At 36.0% G+C, this 14506-nt stretch overlaps 2 protein-coding genes and 4 non-coding genes across 7 annotated transcripts; all 6 read left to right on the top strand.

Annotated features, from left to right (window-relative positions):
• The first annotated feature begins 3808 nt into the window (after window positions 1–3808).
• Window positions 3809–6673, top strand: LOC130730863 (40S ribosomal protein S5). Of its 2 annotated transcripts, none has more exons than XM_057582999.1 (5): window positions 3809–3966; window positions 4079–4164; window positions 4432–4703; window positions 6110–6313; window positions 6436–6673. In XM_057582999.1, exons 2-5 carry the CDS (start codon window positions 4081–4083, stop codon window positions 6488–6490), a joined length of 615 nt encoding a protein of 204 aa, XP_057438982.1. In that variant the 5' UTR covers window positions 3809–3966; window positions 4079–4080; the 3' UTR covers window positions 6491–6673. The 2 variants fall into 2 exon arrangements, with proteins under 2 accessions (XP_057438982.1, XP_057438983.1); XM_057583000.1 differs by having other exon boundaries at window positions 3860–3970.
• On the top strand, window positions 4959–5040 carry LOC130734926 (small nucleolar RNA Z102/R77). The gene has a single exon (XR_009018260.1). It is a non-coding gene; the product is annotated as a small nucleolar RNA Z102/R77 (small nucleolar RNA).
• On the top strand, window positions 5256–5338 carry LOC130734925 (small nucleolar RNA Z102/R77). The gene has a single exon (XR_009018259.1). It is a non-coding gene; the product is annotated as a small nucleolar RNA Z102/R77 (small nucleolar RNA).
• LOC130734923 (small nucleolar RNA Z102/R77) lies at window positions 5561–5642 on the top strand. The gene has a single exon (XR_009018257.1). It is a non-coding gene; the product is annotated as a small nucleolar RNA Z102/R77 (small nucleolar RNA).
• On the top strand, window positions 5856–5937 carry LOC130734924 (small nucleolar RNA Z102/R77). The gene has a single exon (XR_009018258.1). It is a non-coding gene; the product is annotated as a small nucleolar RNA Z102/R77 (small nucleolar RNA).
• A 1380-nt stretch (window positions 6674–8053) lies between the features above and the next one.
• LOC130730862 (rhomboid-like protein 15) lies at window positions 8054–13634 on the top strand. Its single transcript, XM_057582998.1, has 13 exons — window positions 8054–8260; window positions 8365–8530; window positions 9230–9533; window positions 9870–9902; window positions 9992–10083; window positions 10186–10259; window positions 10942–11036; window positions 11124–11193; window positions 11362–11504; window positions 12494–12545; window positions 12635–12691; window positions 12977–13051; window positions 13162–13634. The coding sequence occupies exons 1-13, from the start codon at window positions 8219–8221 to the stop codon at window positions 13165–13167; spliced, it is 1209 nt and encodes a 402-aa protein (XP_057438981.1). The 5' UTR covers window positions 8054–8218; the 3' UTR covers window positions 13168–13634.
• Window positions 13635–14506: the final 872 nt, after the last annotated feature.

Below are 14506 nucleotides of genomic sequence, written 5' to 3'. Positions count from 1 at the left end.
AAAAACTACGAAACAGACATATCACTGGCTAGAAGAACCTCTATCATTCGAGGAGGATCATTCAAGACTGTGAATGGTGCACTGGAGCTCTACACTTGTCTGTTGGCTCATTCGCACTCATAGCAATATGTTTGAGATAAATCTCCCAATTCTTATAAACCAATTGACAGGTCCCAATATATTGTGATTCTTTTTAAGTTGCTAAGTCAAGTTTCAAAAAACATTGGTTAGTCAATATTTGTTTTATTTAAATATTAAATATGATAAAAAAATTATTTAAAGCATTGTCTTCTTTTTTTGAAGGTTAAAGCATTGTCATAACAACGTAAGTTTTAAATTTTTCTACAACTGAATGTTCAAAATGTTTATACTCTTATATGATCAACTACTTTGTGATATCAGTAAATAATCTTATATCTATTAAATTAATTTTCATAGACTTTTTATTTTATATATGTGGAAACTACAATGTGCATAATATTACTAGTTACCAGTACCTGCAATCTACTAACAGTTACATGCACAAATAATTTTTGTTCTAGATCCTAGATAATTTGTTCCAACGACGGCGTGTTCTTGTTCGTGTTGTTTGGGTGAGAGAGAGAGTGGCCATGGATCTTGTGTTTGGAAATCTCCTTTGGTAGGATACTATAAGCTTAACTCCTATGCATCTTTCATAGGGTTAGCAGCCTTTTATGAGTTTGCCACACATGGATTTGAGGCAAGGGATCCATTATCCCATAATCTGTTTATTTTATGAGGGAAAGTGCTCTCTACTATGCTGGGGATGACAACTGAATTCTTATTCTTTGTGGTGGATTCGTATTGTTTGCATTGCTCCTGTGATCTCTCTTTTTTTCTTTCCCGCTGATAATAGCACCATTTATGCTCAGGCAAGTTTTTGGATAAAGGATCAATCTTAACAAGTCTCAACATTTAGGGCCCGTTTGGTGCGACGTATAGTATAAGGCCTGATAGTATAAGACCTGATAGTATTAGGCCTGATAGTATAAGCCCTGATAACTTTCTTATACTATCCAGCGTTTGGCCATATTCTGTATAATTTACCATATCGTTTAAATTAATGCAATTTTATGTTTAATGAAGTATTGAATAAAGATATATAATAAAAATCAAATATGGAGGTGATTATAACGGTGGTGGCGGTCGTGATGGAAGTTGTGGTAGGTTAGTGGTGGTGGTGGCAATGGTGGTAGGTTGGTGTTGGTGGCGGTGGTGGTGACAGTGGAGATAGGTTGGTGGTGGTGGTGGCAGCGATGGTGGTTGTGGTGGTGGCGATGATAGGGTGGTGGTGGTAAGGCGGTGGTGGCTACGGTGGAGGGTGGAGGCAATGGTGGTAGTGGTGGAGATAGGGTGGTGGTTGTGGTGTCGGTGGTGGCAATAGAGTGGTGACGACGATTATGGTGGTGGTGGTGATATGGTGGTGGTTGTGGTGTCGGTGGTGGCGGTGGCGGCAACACCGGTAGTGGCGGTGGTGGTGGCGGTGGTGGCAGCGATGGTGGTTGTGGTGTTGGCGACGATAGGGTGGTGGTGGTAAGGCGGTGGCGGCGACGGTGGAGGGTGGAGGCAATGGTGGTGGTGGTGGGGTGGTAGTTGTGGTGTCGGTGGTGGCGGTGGTGGCAATAGAGTGGTGGCGGCGATTATGGTGGTGGTGGCGATAGGGTTGTGGTGGCGACGATTATGGTGGTGGTGGCGGTAGGGCGGTGGTGGTGGTGGCGGCGATGGTGATCGGGTGGTGGCGGCAACACCGGTGGCGGTGGTGGTGCCAATGGTGGTGTAATTTGGCAGCAATTGAGGGTGGTGGTGATGGTGACTTATACGTCACAACCTTATCATGCCTTATCCATCACTCACATGATGGATTAAATAATACGTCATTTTAACGTATAAGAGGACTTTGATGGATAAGCTTATACAATACAATGTCATCACCAAACAATGGATAAACTCATAATGTATTGTATAAGCTTATACTATCATGCCTAATACGGCGTGCCAAACGAGCCCTTATGTAGCCGAAATGTGTATAGTACTCGGATTGATGATCTTGTGCAACTGTAGGGTTTTTAAGGAGTAGAGAGCTATGATAAGTACTTGGATCTTGCTGGTAAGTTTAAGACATAAGTGTTTAGCTTTGTGAGAAAACATGTGTAATAAATTGAAGGGGTAGAAGTGGCGACTTTCTTTATAGAGCGAGAATGGAAGTTTTGATTAAATTTGTGGCCCATAATACCCTCTTATGTTATGTCTTTCTACACTTACCCTCAATGGATTGACTCACTAGTTGAATCCATGATAAGAAAATTTGCTTGAAGTGGAGATGTGGAGAGGAGAAGGTTCATTTCCTCATGAATCAACGCTTCTTGGTGCTCCCATTGTCTTCAAGAGAGGGTGTTTTTAATGATAAATTTTTGTCATCAATTTGGAAGAAAAAATCTCTCCCTTGTTGCAAAGAGTTCAAGGCTAGCCGTGAATATGGGTCGTGAGTTCTTTGGGCTTGCGGGTGGATGGTTGGAATGCCAGTTCCTTTGCTGATTTTGTGGTTGGGCTGATTCTAGGTGATGAGGGCACTATTACATTTTTTTGGGTGGTGTTCTCTATTTGGGGGTTGTCATTACAAGGTGGTCTTTAACAGCGTGAGGTCGGATGTTGCATATGTGTTGATGTATTTGTCCTGTCTCTACTGTGAGGTTGGTTCGCAGTGGTTTATGGTTCGGCTCCTCTTATGGCGCAATATTTTACGAGGCCAGTGTAAGGGGCTATTGATGTTAACTTTGATGCATCCTTTATTTCCTCTTCCCGCATTGGTCTAAAAATGGTAGCTCTGTTGGTATTTCAAAGATTTTGAAGGTTGAGCTTCTTATTGTTAGTCATGGTCTTTCCATGTGCGTGGATAAAAGGTTTAGATAAATTGCTATCTTTTTTTTTTAATTCAGAGTTGGCGATCGATATGGTGCATGCGAGTGACACAATGTTTCATTTGTACGTGACTATTTTGCTCTCCATTTGTGTTTTGCTTTAGAATCCTTAGCGTGTGCCTTTGGATCATACTTCGAGTGAGGGGAATTCTCTAGCAGATTTGATGGGTAAGCATACTGCAGCTTCGACGAATTTGTTCATCGTTTTTGAGCATTCTCCCGTTGGGGTGCCAAAGCATAGGATGCAGAGCACCCAAACTAACTTCTTCTCGTCTTATGGATGTTTGGATTTTCAAAAAATTACTTCAGTTCTCTAAAAGTCTTGCCTTTTAGGTTCTTGTTCAAGGTGCCTTGTTCAATCACACGATGCTCCTCAAAACTAGATTTTCTTCTTCATTTGTCGGTGGGTGATTATTTGGGTGTGCCGATTCTTAGGCCTTCGTCTCTTGTTTTTGTTTTCTTTAAGCGTCACTTACAAAAAAAAATATATATAGAGACCCGATAATCTAAATCAACCAAACCCAATTTTAATCGGTTTAATTTGTTTCAGATCAAGCTAAACCAATTAAGTCTTATGGTTCGAATTTTATTTTATACTAAACCCGAACTAACCCAATGGTGAACACCTTAGTCTATACTTCCTCCGTTCCCTATTATAAGTCACATTTTTTGAGTTTTTCTTGCCCATAGTATAAGTCACTTTACATTATCTATAAAGCATTAATTACATTTTTCCATCTTTACCCTCATATTTATGAAGCATATAGAGTGCCTATTTAATAGGGAACGGAGGGAGTAGTAAAATGTTGAGGATTAGTAAGATAAAATGAAAATCCAGGGTGCCAATTTGCATAGGGTACAAACTTTAGGGTGCCTGGGTGCATTTTCCCCTTATATTTTCATGGGCTCGCACTATATAAACACCTAAACTAGGGTTTTGTTTCTCGTCACAGTTGAGCTGCCCCAGTGAGCGAGCGAGAACGCTTGGAAGCACAGAGCCGCCGCCTCATCCTCCTCTGCAACTCAAGTAGGTTTACCTTCTTCTCTCTTCTCCCTGGTTTTGCCTCTCTCTCTCTCTCTCTCTCTCTCTCTCGCTTTCGCTAACTAACCTTCTCTGTTGAATCGCTCTTCTCATACAGCAATGGCTGAAACCGTCGCTGTCGAAGTTGATCCCTCCCAAATCGAGGTCAAGCTCTTCAACAGGTGGAGCTACGACGATGTTCAGGTATTCCACTCCACTCTCCTCATTTTCTTTGTTATCTCGTGATTCGTCGTTTTAGATCTTCATTTTTGCATTTTCATTCCAATTTTTCACCTCAATCTTATTATTATTATTATTATTATTATTATTATTATGCCTGATGTAATGATAGTTAGATTTGACATGGTTCTTTATTTTGATACTCTAGAATTCTTAGTTTGTTCTGATTATATAGCCATTGTTGTCTGTATGAACAGTGATATTTATTTTGTAATTTTTATTTTTTTGAAGGTTACTGACATATCTTTGGCTGATTACGTCGGAGTGGTGGCATCGAAGCACGCAACATATGTTCCTCACACTGCTGGTAGGTACTCTGTCAAGCGTTTCAGGAAGGCCCAGTGTCCTATCATTGAGAGGCTCACCAACTCTCTCATGATGCACGGGAGAAACAATGGAAAGAAATTGATGGCTGTCAGGATTATCAAGCATGCTATGGAAATCATTCACTTGCTGACTGACCTCAACCCAATTCAAGTTATCGTCGATGCTGTCATCAACAGGTATGTGCATTCTTTTGATGGGTTGAATTCAAATGCCTTTGCCTTTGGTTTTCTGTGTCCTTGTGATTGTGTGTATGTAATCATAGTTTGGGATGCTCAATCTTAGAGGATATTTTTTGCAAATGTAACATGATCATTGCACATGTTTCCTGGCTTATTATTTATTTTTGCACATAGATAACTGCATTTGATTTGTTTCTTTGTTTCAATTTTAAAATGTACATTGGGAGCTACTTCTCTCTGTCTTGAGTTGGAGAATGGAATGATGATTATTTATTTCCCTATTGGTTTGATTGCCTGAATGATGGCATTTTGTATTAGCTCTATCTGATCATTCTCCTTAAAGAAAGTTTCTGCACCTTTGATTTGGATACTGGTGATCATATTTAGTTCATCTAATATTATCCCTTTGAAAGCAATTTATTTTCAAAGGGTGATGATTAAACACGTGAACTTCTTTGATGGTTTGTTTTACTTTGTCCAAGTTTTTTATACATAGAGTTTTGTTACTGATCAAGGTTCCTTAAATTCTGAACATTTGCATAATTGAGAGGATGAAATGATGATTTTATGTTTCCCTATTGGTTTGATTGCCTGGATGATGGCATTGTTGTATTAGCTCTATCTGATCATTCTCTTTATTTTGTTCTATAGGTAAATAAATCTGTGGAATTTGCTGAGTTTTTATTTTAAATTTGTAATAATAACAGTTTTTTCAGATAGTTTGCTTTTTTTCTCCTTGTGACTGGTAATTTTGCTTAAAGTATGCATACTTGCTTCAGGGAAAAAAAATTACAACTTGATGACCCAGTGAACTGCTAATCTTTGAAATTCAGGGCTTGACTGTTGGAAGTAGAGAATGAAATGATGATTAAATGTTTCCCTATTGGTTTGATTGCCTGGATGATGGCATTTTGTATTAGCTCTATCTGATCATTCTCCTTATTGTAGACAAATATATGGGATTTGTCAGAAAAAATAAATTCAATTGGTATTAATAACTTGCAGGAATCTTTATGTTTGTTCCATTTTCCTCCTTTTGATTGTTTATTCCTTAATGCATGTGTTCTTACTTCAGCTAAATATAATTGAACTTGATGTTACATTCATCCTTAATCTTTGAAATTGGGAGCTTGACTGTTTGAAGGCGGAGAATGAAATGATGAGTAATTGTTTCCCTATTGGTTTGATTGCCTGGATGATGGCACTTTGTATTAGTTCTATCTGATCATTCTCCTATATATTCTTCACCCTAGATGATATATAGAGCATGTGAACTTTTGTGGTAGATAGCTCTCTTTCTAAGTGTTTTTTTCCTTAGATGTTTTGGTTTTCTATGTTCAGTTCTTTACATAATTCCCGCACATAGACAATTTACAATCCCTTTTTTTGTTCTTTTTATGTAGTGGTCCTCGTGAAGATGCAACCCGAATTGGGTCTGCTGGAGTTGTTAGGCGTCAAGCTGTTGATATTTCTCCCCTTCGCCGTGTTAACCAGGCTATCTACCTCCTAACAACAGGTGCACGTGAAGCGGCTTTTAGAAACATAAAGACAATTGCTGAATGCTTGGCTGATGAACTTATTAACGCAGCAAAAGGTTCATCCAACAGGTATACTATTATACTTCTATTCCTGGAGTATGTGGTTTCTAATGTATAGAATCTTTTATTTTTCTTTGATTTTTTTGTTTCATCTTTTGTTCATTTGCTAATAATGTATTATTCCTTTACAGCTATGCTATCAAGAAAAAGGATGAGATTGAGCGAGTTGCCAAGGCTAATCGTTAAACAGCATTTGGAAGTAGCCGTAGTCATGAGAAATATTTTGATTTTGCCCATGTACTTCATTTATTAAACTTAACTGTTTTTGAATCTTGGTGTAATACTTTTGCTGGTTACTTTTCAGTGTTTTGTTGGTGAATTCACATTTTATGGACAATTTTTATAAGAAGTGGCAATGTTTTTCAAAAATCATTATAGTTTTTCTTATGTTCGTACATTTGAAGGAAAATTGCTTTGTTATAATAGTCATATTAAATTAATTAAAACTTCTCAATTTATTTTTACATTTCCCGTTGTTTTATTATAAAATTGATGGGATCTTCTATAAATTTGTAAACATTTAGGATGAAAGATATAGTTGGAACATTTATGAATCAGAAATTGTTTTTAAAATATATAGGCCCAAATCAAATTAAGGGTAACATAGTGTCGAACTTCTCAAGAGATTAAACTAAGTTATGACAAAAAGCAGGGAAACACTAGATTAAGCTAAGTTAATTTGTAAGTTTTTTACTGAATATGTTTTTAGCATTTAGGCACAGCCGAGTTTGTAATTTGGACTCTTTAACCCTGTGTTTGATAGAAAACTCAATAACAAATACTCCCTCCGGTCCTATTTATAAGCATGAAAGAGAAGAAAAATCTTAGTCCTTTTTATAAGAACCAAATGAAAGTTTGAGCTATATTAATTAATTTTTTCCAATGATGCCCTTATTAATTCTAACTTGTAAAATGTGTCTCATTAATTATTCTCTCTCTTTTCCACTTTCCAACTTTCCAACACTAATAATAAAGGGTAATTTTGGAAGTTCATTTTAATTTAAGACAAATTTAATGCATTTTATCTAGTTTAACTACATTTCTTAAACTATGTGAATTTTTTTTTTGTTGCTTATAAATAGGACCGGAGGGAGTAGTTTTTAGATAATTTTTTTGCATTACCTTGTACAATTGCAATTTTTTTTTTGAAAGAAACTAAGGTAGATGTTAACTAGGCCACATTAAAAACATTAAGCGACTTATGAATGAAAATCTAATGGTGAATATACCCTCTTTAATTGATGAAAATCTCATGTACATCATATTCATAACATTAATTGACGAAAATCTAATGGTGAATAATACCTTTCGTTAATTTCAAAAATAGAGTATACCTTCATTTCTCACTTCGTATAAATTTGTAGTGAAATTATTTTAATTATTTTTGGTCATATTGATAATTTGTTCTTGGGGATTGAGTTCTATCGAAGTTGACAACACAGTGAGATCCAAACTCAAATAGCAACAAAGTGACGGGATTTGGGTTTGGCACCCCACCTATTGGGTTTGGCATCCCATGTATTTAATACGGAAATTTAATTTCCGTTTTCAAAACGGGATTTAAAATTCCGATTTGTTTTTTATATTCAATGAACGGTTGAAAATGTGCCACATATGCTAAAATATATAACGGTTTTTTAATTTCCGTTTTTTTCGTATTAAAATCGGAATTTAAATTCCCGTTTTTAATAAAGTGGGGTGCGAAACCCAATAGGTGGGGTGCCAAACCAAATTCCCCAAAGTGACTCAACCGAAAGAGAACGGTTTTCGTGAGTCAAGTGTGTTTCAGCATTCACAAACTCAATCAATCACCAACTCCATTTCAAATCGCAAATCTTCTACTGTTAATCAATCAGAGCTGAGATACCATAGCGAGCGAACCAGTGATCGAGAGAGAGCTGTGAAGTTTGCTGCATGCGAAGACCAAGAACCATGAGACCAAACATCGTTTCTGAGGTAAACTCCCCGATCCAATCCGAACCCTATCTTCTCCGATTCTGAAATCAATTTGATTATCGCTTAATTTTACAATTCGCTGTTTAATTCACACTTTGATACAGGCAGGGGTGTCTACTAGGGTGAATCAATGGTGGGAAAGCATTCCATTCCTCACTTCTGCAGTGGTGGTTGTGTGTGGAGCAATTTACTTGGTCTGTCTTTTGGTTGGATATGATTCCTTTGCTGAGATATGCTTCTTGCCTTCTGCTGTTGTGTCACGCTTTCAAGGTATATTATCCTTTTTTCTTTCCAGCTTCATTATTGTTGTTCAGTCAATGTGGATAATTCTCTGGGTAGGCTTATAGTCGATTAATTGCGGCGTGTTTGGAGAGTAAGCTCTTGTAGTGGTTTTTGTACTTGTAATGGGATGATTATCTGGTGTTATTCGTAGATTTGAACATGTTTTAGTTGCATTCCTTTTTCCATTTTTAGCTGGACTATGATTTTCCATATGTGAAATTCAAGTTATAAGTTGGGCATTAATTTTAGTACCATCCTTTTACATTCTCTCACACCTACATTTATGTTTGAGGGAGCCAATTACACACCGCATTTAAGATTGCGAAATACAAAAAATACCTTCCGCAATCATGTTTGCGGAAAAGGGATGATATAAGAATGTAAAGGGGTGGTACCAAAATTAATGCCCTTATAATTTTCCCATTTGTTTGTGCCTCTTCCTTTTTCCCGTAGTTTTTCCTATTTGTTATTTTCCCTGAATGTTCTCTAAATTATTGAACACGATTCTAGTGAGTGCTATGAAAAATTCCTGCTTGAATCTTCTTGAACTGCTATATCTGAGATGCATGTTTTCTAAATTATGTTGAATCTCAGGCTATTGTGTTGTTTTTCTTGTAGCAGTTGCTTCTATTTTGTGAATGTCAGATTGTTCTGCTGAGAATGTATTATATATTTCTTTCCATGCAGTTTACAGGATTTATACTGCCATTCTTTTCCACGGTTCACTGCTTCATGTTCTCTTCAACATGATGGCTTTAGTTCCCTTGGGCTCTGAGCTCGAGAGGATTATGGGCTCAGTTCGCTTGCTATATGTCACTATTTTGTTGGCTACAAGCAATGCTATATTCCATGTTCTCATAGCGCTGCTGGTGACATACAATCCTTTTGTTAAATTTGATTACCTCATGAATGAGTGTGCGATTGGTTTCTCAGGAGTTCTATTTTCCATGATTGTTATAGAGACTAGCCTGAGTGGAGTTCAATCCAGGAGGTTGGGATAAATGCAATTTAATTTGTTAATATTAATCGCCTTTTCCTTTAAGATAATTTGGTAGAAATGATGTCCTGGCAGCACTTCAAGATGCTGAAATAGTATTATTATTAGCGAGTTTTCATAGATTATGCTAATTATATTGCTGATGTTATCTCTGAAATGGGAGACTTGAAATTTTGTTTTACTAATGCACCTTTGGCGACCTGTTCCCTTTGCAATAATTTTCTTTGCTTGTTTTACTTAAAACACACTATAAATTTGATATATGTGCTATGTTACACAATGTGAATCTCCGGTTTGCTAATTTACTAACTTATTCTATTGATTCTGCAGTGTGTTTGGGTTGTTTAATGTGCCTGCCAAGTGGTGAGTGTGGTTTTTTATAATATTAATTTTTTTATTTTATCTTGTTGATTTCCCTTATGATGATGCTAATTGAACATATTATGTTGTAGGTATGCATTCTTTTTGTTGGTTGTATTCCAGCTTCTCATGCAAAATGTCTCACTACTTGGACACCTTTGTGGCATTTTATCTGGGTTTGCATGTCAGATTTCACTCCTTTTGCCTCCTTTCTTTACATTTTCTATTTTTGCCAATATTTTAGCAATTGACCTCAGGTTTTACATTGGGTTGCTTTATGTTCCAGATACATATGGCTTGTTTAATTTCCTCATACCTGGGACATCTTTTTATTCTTCCATTGAAGCCTCTTCCTTGCTTGTAAGTGTCTTTCTGGACTTGGCTTTGGTACTGAACAAAGATGAGAAAACTTGCATTTGATTGCTTTCTATATCCTCTTGCTGTTATCATTGGACTTGATTCATATAGGACAATACGGTGTCCTTTGGTCCATATAGCTGACCTCATCTCATTAGAGTTTTTTTTTATTGTTGTTGTTTTGTGTGTTTGTGTTTGTGCACTTCTTATTTAAAATGATTTTTTGAGACAAACGGTTTTCATTCTCTCATACTCTATTTCTTTCTGTTCTCATGATTTGAGATGTTTGATGAGTTTGTCTCACATGCTTCATTCATTAGTCAATTGATGCTGAAAATCTTCGGAGATCTAAATTGATAGGTGTACTCCAAAGTCCAAATACCAATTTACTAAAATGTTTTAGCCACACAAACTACTCAAGCGGTCAATAGTGTTCAAAGAATAGTTAATTTCTTAACCATATATTGACTCAATTGACCCCCGGAATGGTCTATGTAATCCTCCCTTTTATTTTGGGATGGGGTGGGGGTGCTATATGAATTGAATAATTGAGAAGTTCTGACTGACTGGAATATTATAACATTTGTGTACTAGCCATTCATTTTGTGAAAGTATATGTCTACACTCTACATACAATCATATGCGGACCTTTATTAATGCATATGTTTTTGCCCTTGACTTTCAGTCATCATGTGTAAGACGGCCTAAATTTATTGTTTGCACTGGTGGAAATCCTTCTGGTTACATCCCTACACATACTAGCCAAAATTCAACAACCAGGTAAGTACTGTGGTTTTCACACTAAACCTTACTGATGGTGTATATATCTACTAATCCACATTTTAAATCTGTGCTTTCATGGTGCAGTGGATTACTCTCTGGAAATATTTGGAGGAACCTATCATCATTGATGCCTCAAAGGGAAGTGTCTGCTCAGGTATGCCTTCCTCTTAACATATGATTGTGTACATGTTTGGCATGACAACCTTGGCTTTATTCTAATACTGATTGCAAATTTCTATCGTGTATTCACACTGATATTCTCCTCACTAAGCTGTATTCTTCAATTTATGGACATTTGATTGTATTATGTGATACCTCACAGTCAGCTGAGGACAGCAGGTTCCCTGGTGCGGGAAGGACCCTCGGTTCTAGTCAAGGTCAAATGGCTTCTGGTATTCAGTCAAATTCAAATCTTCAAGCTAGACTCTTGGAGGATAGCAGTCCAAATCAGCCTTCAGAAGGAAGGTATGAGAGATAGTTTTGAGAATAATTGGTAACTTCGGCAGTTGATTATAGTGAGTAAAATTTTGATATCCTGGTCACAATCATTTGTCCTTTGTAGTTTGAGCTTGTCATAATAGAGTATTAGGCACAGGCTGATGAATTTATAGTGTTTATTCTAGGAGTGGCAGTTTTCAACATGAACCCAACTCAAGTTACATGAGCTTCGGTTGCAAATGGGTTTCCTGTTTGACATGTACATTAAGCATTTGTTTTCAAGTTGACCTGTCCAGCCTGAGTGTCTAACATATCGGTGCTATTCTGTATAGTTTAAATCTAATACTCAAAAGTATGTGTTAAAATATAATATAAAACCATTGATGTGACCTTACCCAATAGCTTAAGCTTTTGAGATAAGTGGTATAATTTTTTTTAGTTTTTAAATTACAAAATACTTAACTTGATTTTAATTATTAACGATTTTAAATTTTCGTTGGCATAAATATTTATTAACTTAAATGTTCCTACTTATTGACACAAGATATATACATAACATATGTTGCTTACCATCTACAGAACAAATTAAACGTTTCTTTATAATCTGAAGCCCATTAATTGGCTGCTCATACTATGTAAGAAGTTTTCCAGATATATTAATGGTGTTCATTTAGTGGTCAGTAGGTTGATTTTTAGCCATTGCTTGCTGAGCTAAAATTAAACACATTCGCTAATTCCAGTAACGTGGGATTTATTGCGTTATATGTTTAACAAACATGTCATGTTTGGGCTGCGGATTAGATGAGCAGACAGTCTCCCCCTGTCATTATCAGTGCAGAGAGGAACTAAACAGTGTATGGTTACTAAGATTAAAATGTAGTATCTTTGCTTGGATTAATAAGTTTAAGTAAAATTGCTATATTTTAATGAATAGTGTAGTATTACTATTATTGCATTATTCAGAGGCTAGTGTTCTTGTATGAATGTTGTTCACTTATTTTTCTGATTAAATATAGGCATGCAGTTGATAATGCTGCTACAGCAGCTGCAGGTGTTCCACATCATCAGGTTCCTTTACTTCAGTGGATGAGACTCTTGTTTTCTTCTGATTAATCTGGATATTTAGTATTGACCTCTTTCCCCCCCTATGAGTGCAGGCTGCAGTTGTTTCAGAGGAAGAGATTAAAAAGCTTGTAGCAATGGGCTTTGATAGGGTAAACATCGGTTTCCATCTTTAAGATGGTCAAGAAAATGGAACTTTTTTTAAACTTCCCTTGTGCATTTGAGAATGTTTTCTCGTCTAAGAGATCAAGTTTGTAAAATTATCACTGTTTGATCTCCTCATGAGTCCTCTCATATTGCTCATAGGTCTCATAAACAAGATCAATTTACTTTTTGACCTAATTATTGTTGGGTGAATATGCATGTGCATCAACTGTAGATTAAAACCTACAGCTCAACTTTGTGTTTCTTATGCATTTGTCTTGGGTTGCTTTCAGACGCAGGTGGAAGTGGCACTGGCGGCTGCTGATGGTGATCTTAACGTGGCAGTGGAAATACTCATGAGCCAGCAGGTTCCAGTTGATTAGTTTTTTTTTACTATCTGCATCTTCTCGCAGATTTCTTTATGCATCTGTTCTTGAACCTCTTTTGTTGAAAAGTTCTTGGTCCATTGCATTTGCAGGGTTGAAACATGAAAGCTTCTCTTGAAAAATTCTCTGCGCTTTGTTCAATCACTGTCTGTGTTTCATCTTGCACCATACCCCTAACAGTTCGCAGACACCAAAAAGCCATGCTAATGCAAGTGAGCTGAATTGAACATATAAACCATAACAACTTTGAATATGATGTTTAACTGAAGAAATTCTGGTAGAGAAGGTTATAGCCAAATTGGGAGCATTTTTCTGTTCCTCTTCAATTTGTTTATATGTAAACTATATAGAGTAGGACCTTTAATTCCAGGTAAGGTACATAAGACATTAGATTCATTTTCTTCATCATTAGAACGCGTGCCGCTTGCTGAAAGACAAAGCACATGGGTTACAAGTTAGTACAACTTAAAAGTTGCCTATGGACTAGATTTTTTTTTGGATACATCGGAAGATTATGGACTAGAATTTATGAATAAAGATGATTTATTTTATGGGAAAAGTAAAACACAGTTTTTCAATATTTATCTCGGTGACAAAAGTAATTAACCACTACCGGATAGGTTTTTTTTTTACAAGAGGAAAGATACCGGATAAGTTTATTTATGTTTAGTTTGCATTATAAATTTCAAAAAAAAAAAAGTTTGCATTATTCAACCAGAATAGTTTACTTTCTTAGCGTATATATCTTTTTTAAAGACACGTTATTGCTAATTTTTTATGTTGATTCTCAAATAGAAGCATCATTTTTAAAAAATACCTATGGAAATCATAACAATTTTTTACTGTTGAATAATATCTCATTCAAATAGTTCTTATTTTATTTTGAAAATGGTTTTTAAAGGGCTGAGTTCCTCCTTATAACAAAAAAATAATAATTAAAAAAAAAACAGTTTTTAAATAGAAAAATTAAAACGGCAATCAAACAAGTCCAATTTAGGGATTCAATGCAAATGTGTTTTTACATATCTCAATGCAACGACGAGAAAGTTAGAATTTGTCATATTGAATTTAACATGAATCGAGAAAATATGATTTTGATACATTAGCTTCAACGTAAATCCACATTAAGTTCAACAAAAATTCAAACACGCGAATAAAATGTGACTACTTTCATATTGTTACCAATTCTCTTATTTTTACTCACATAAATGCACATGCCTCTCATCAGGGAATTAATCATACCATACGGGAAAAAAATCATACCATACGAGGCGTTTGTTTGATATATAATCACTGTCCACTGATAATCAGTAATTCGAGTAATTAAATATTTTACAATTAAATCTAGATTTATTATCATAACCAATATTTTCTTGAAACCTGGTCTATTTTAATAATGAATATTTAACAATGAATAATAAGCGAATCCATGAATGA

The sequence above is a fragment of the Lotus japonicus genome, chromosome 1, assembly GCF_012489685.1.
Source record: "Lotus japonicus ecotype B-129 chromosome 1, LjGifu_v1.2".
Taxonomy (NCBI): Eukaryota; Viridiplantae; Streptophyta; class Magnoliopsida; order Fabales; family Fabaceae; genus Lotus; species Lotus japonicus.
Note: the sequence above shows the minus strand (reverse complement) of the source record. Positions and strands in the feature narration are given on the sequence as shown.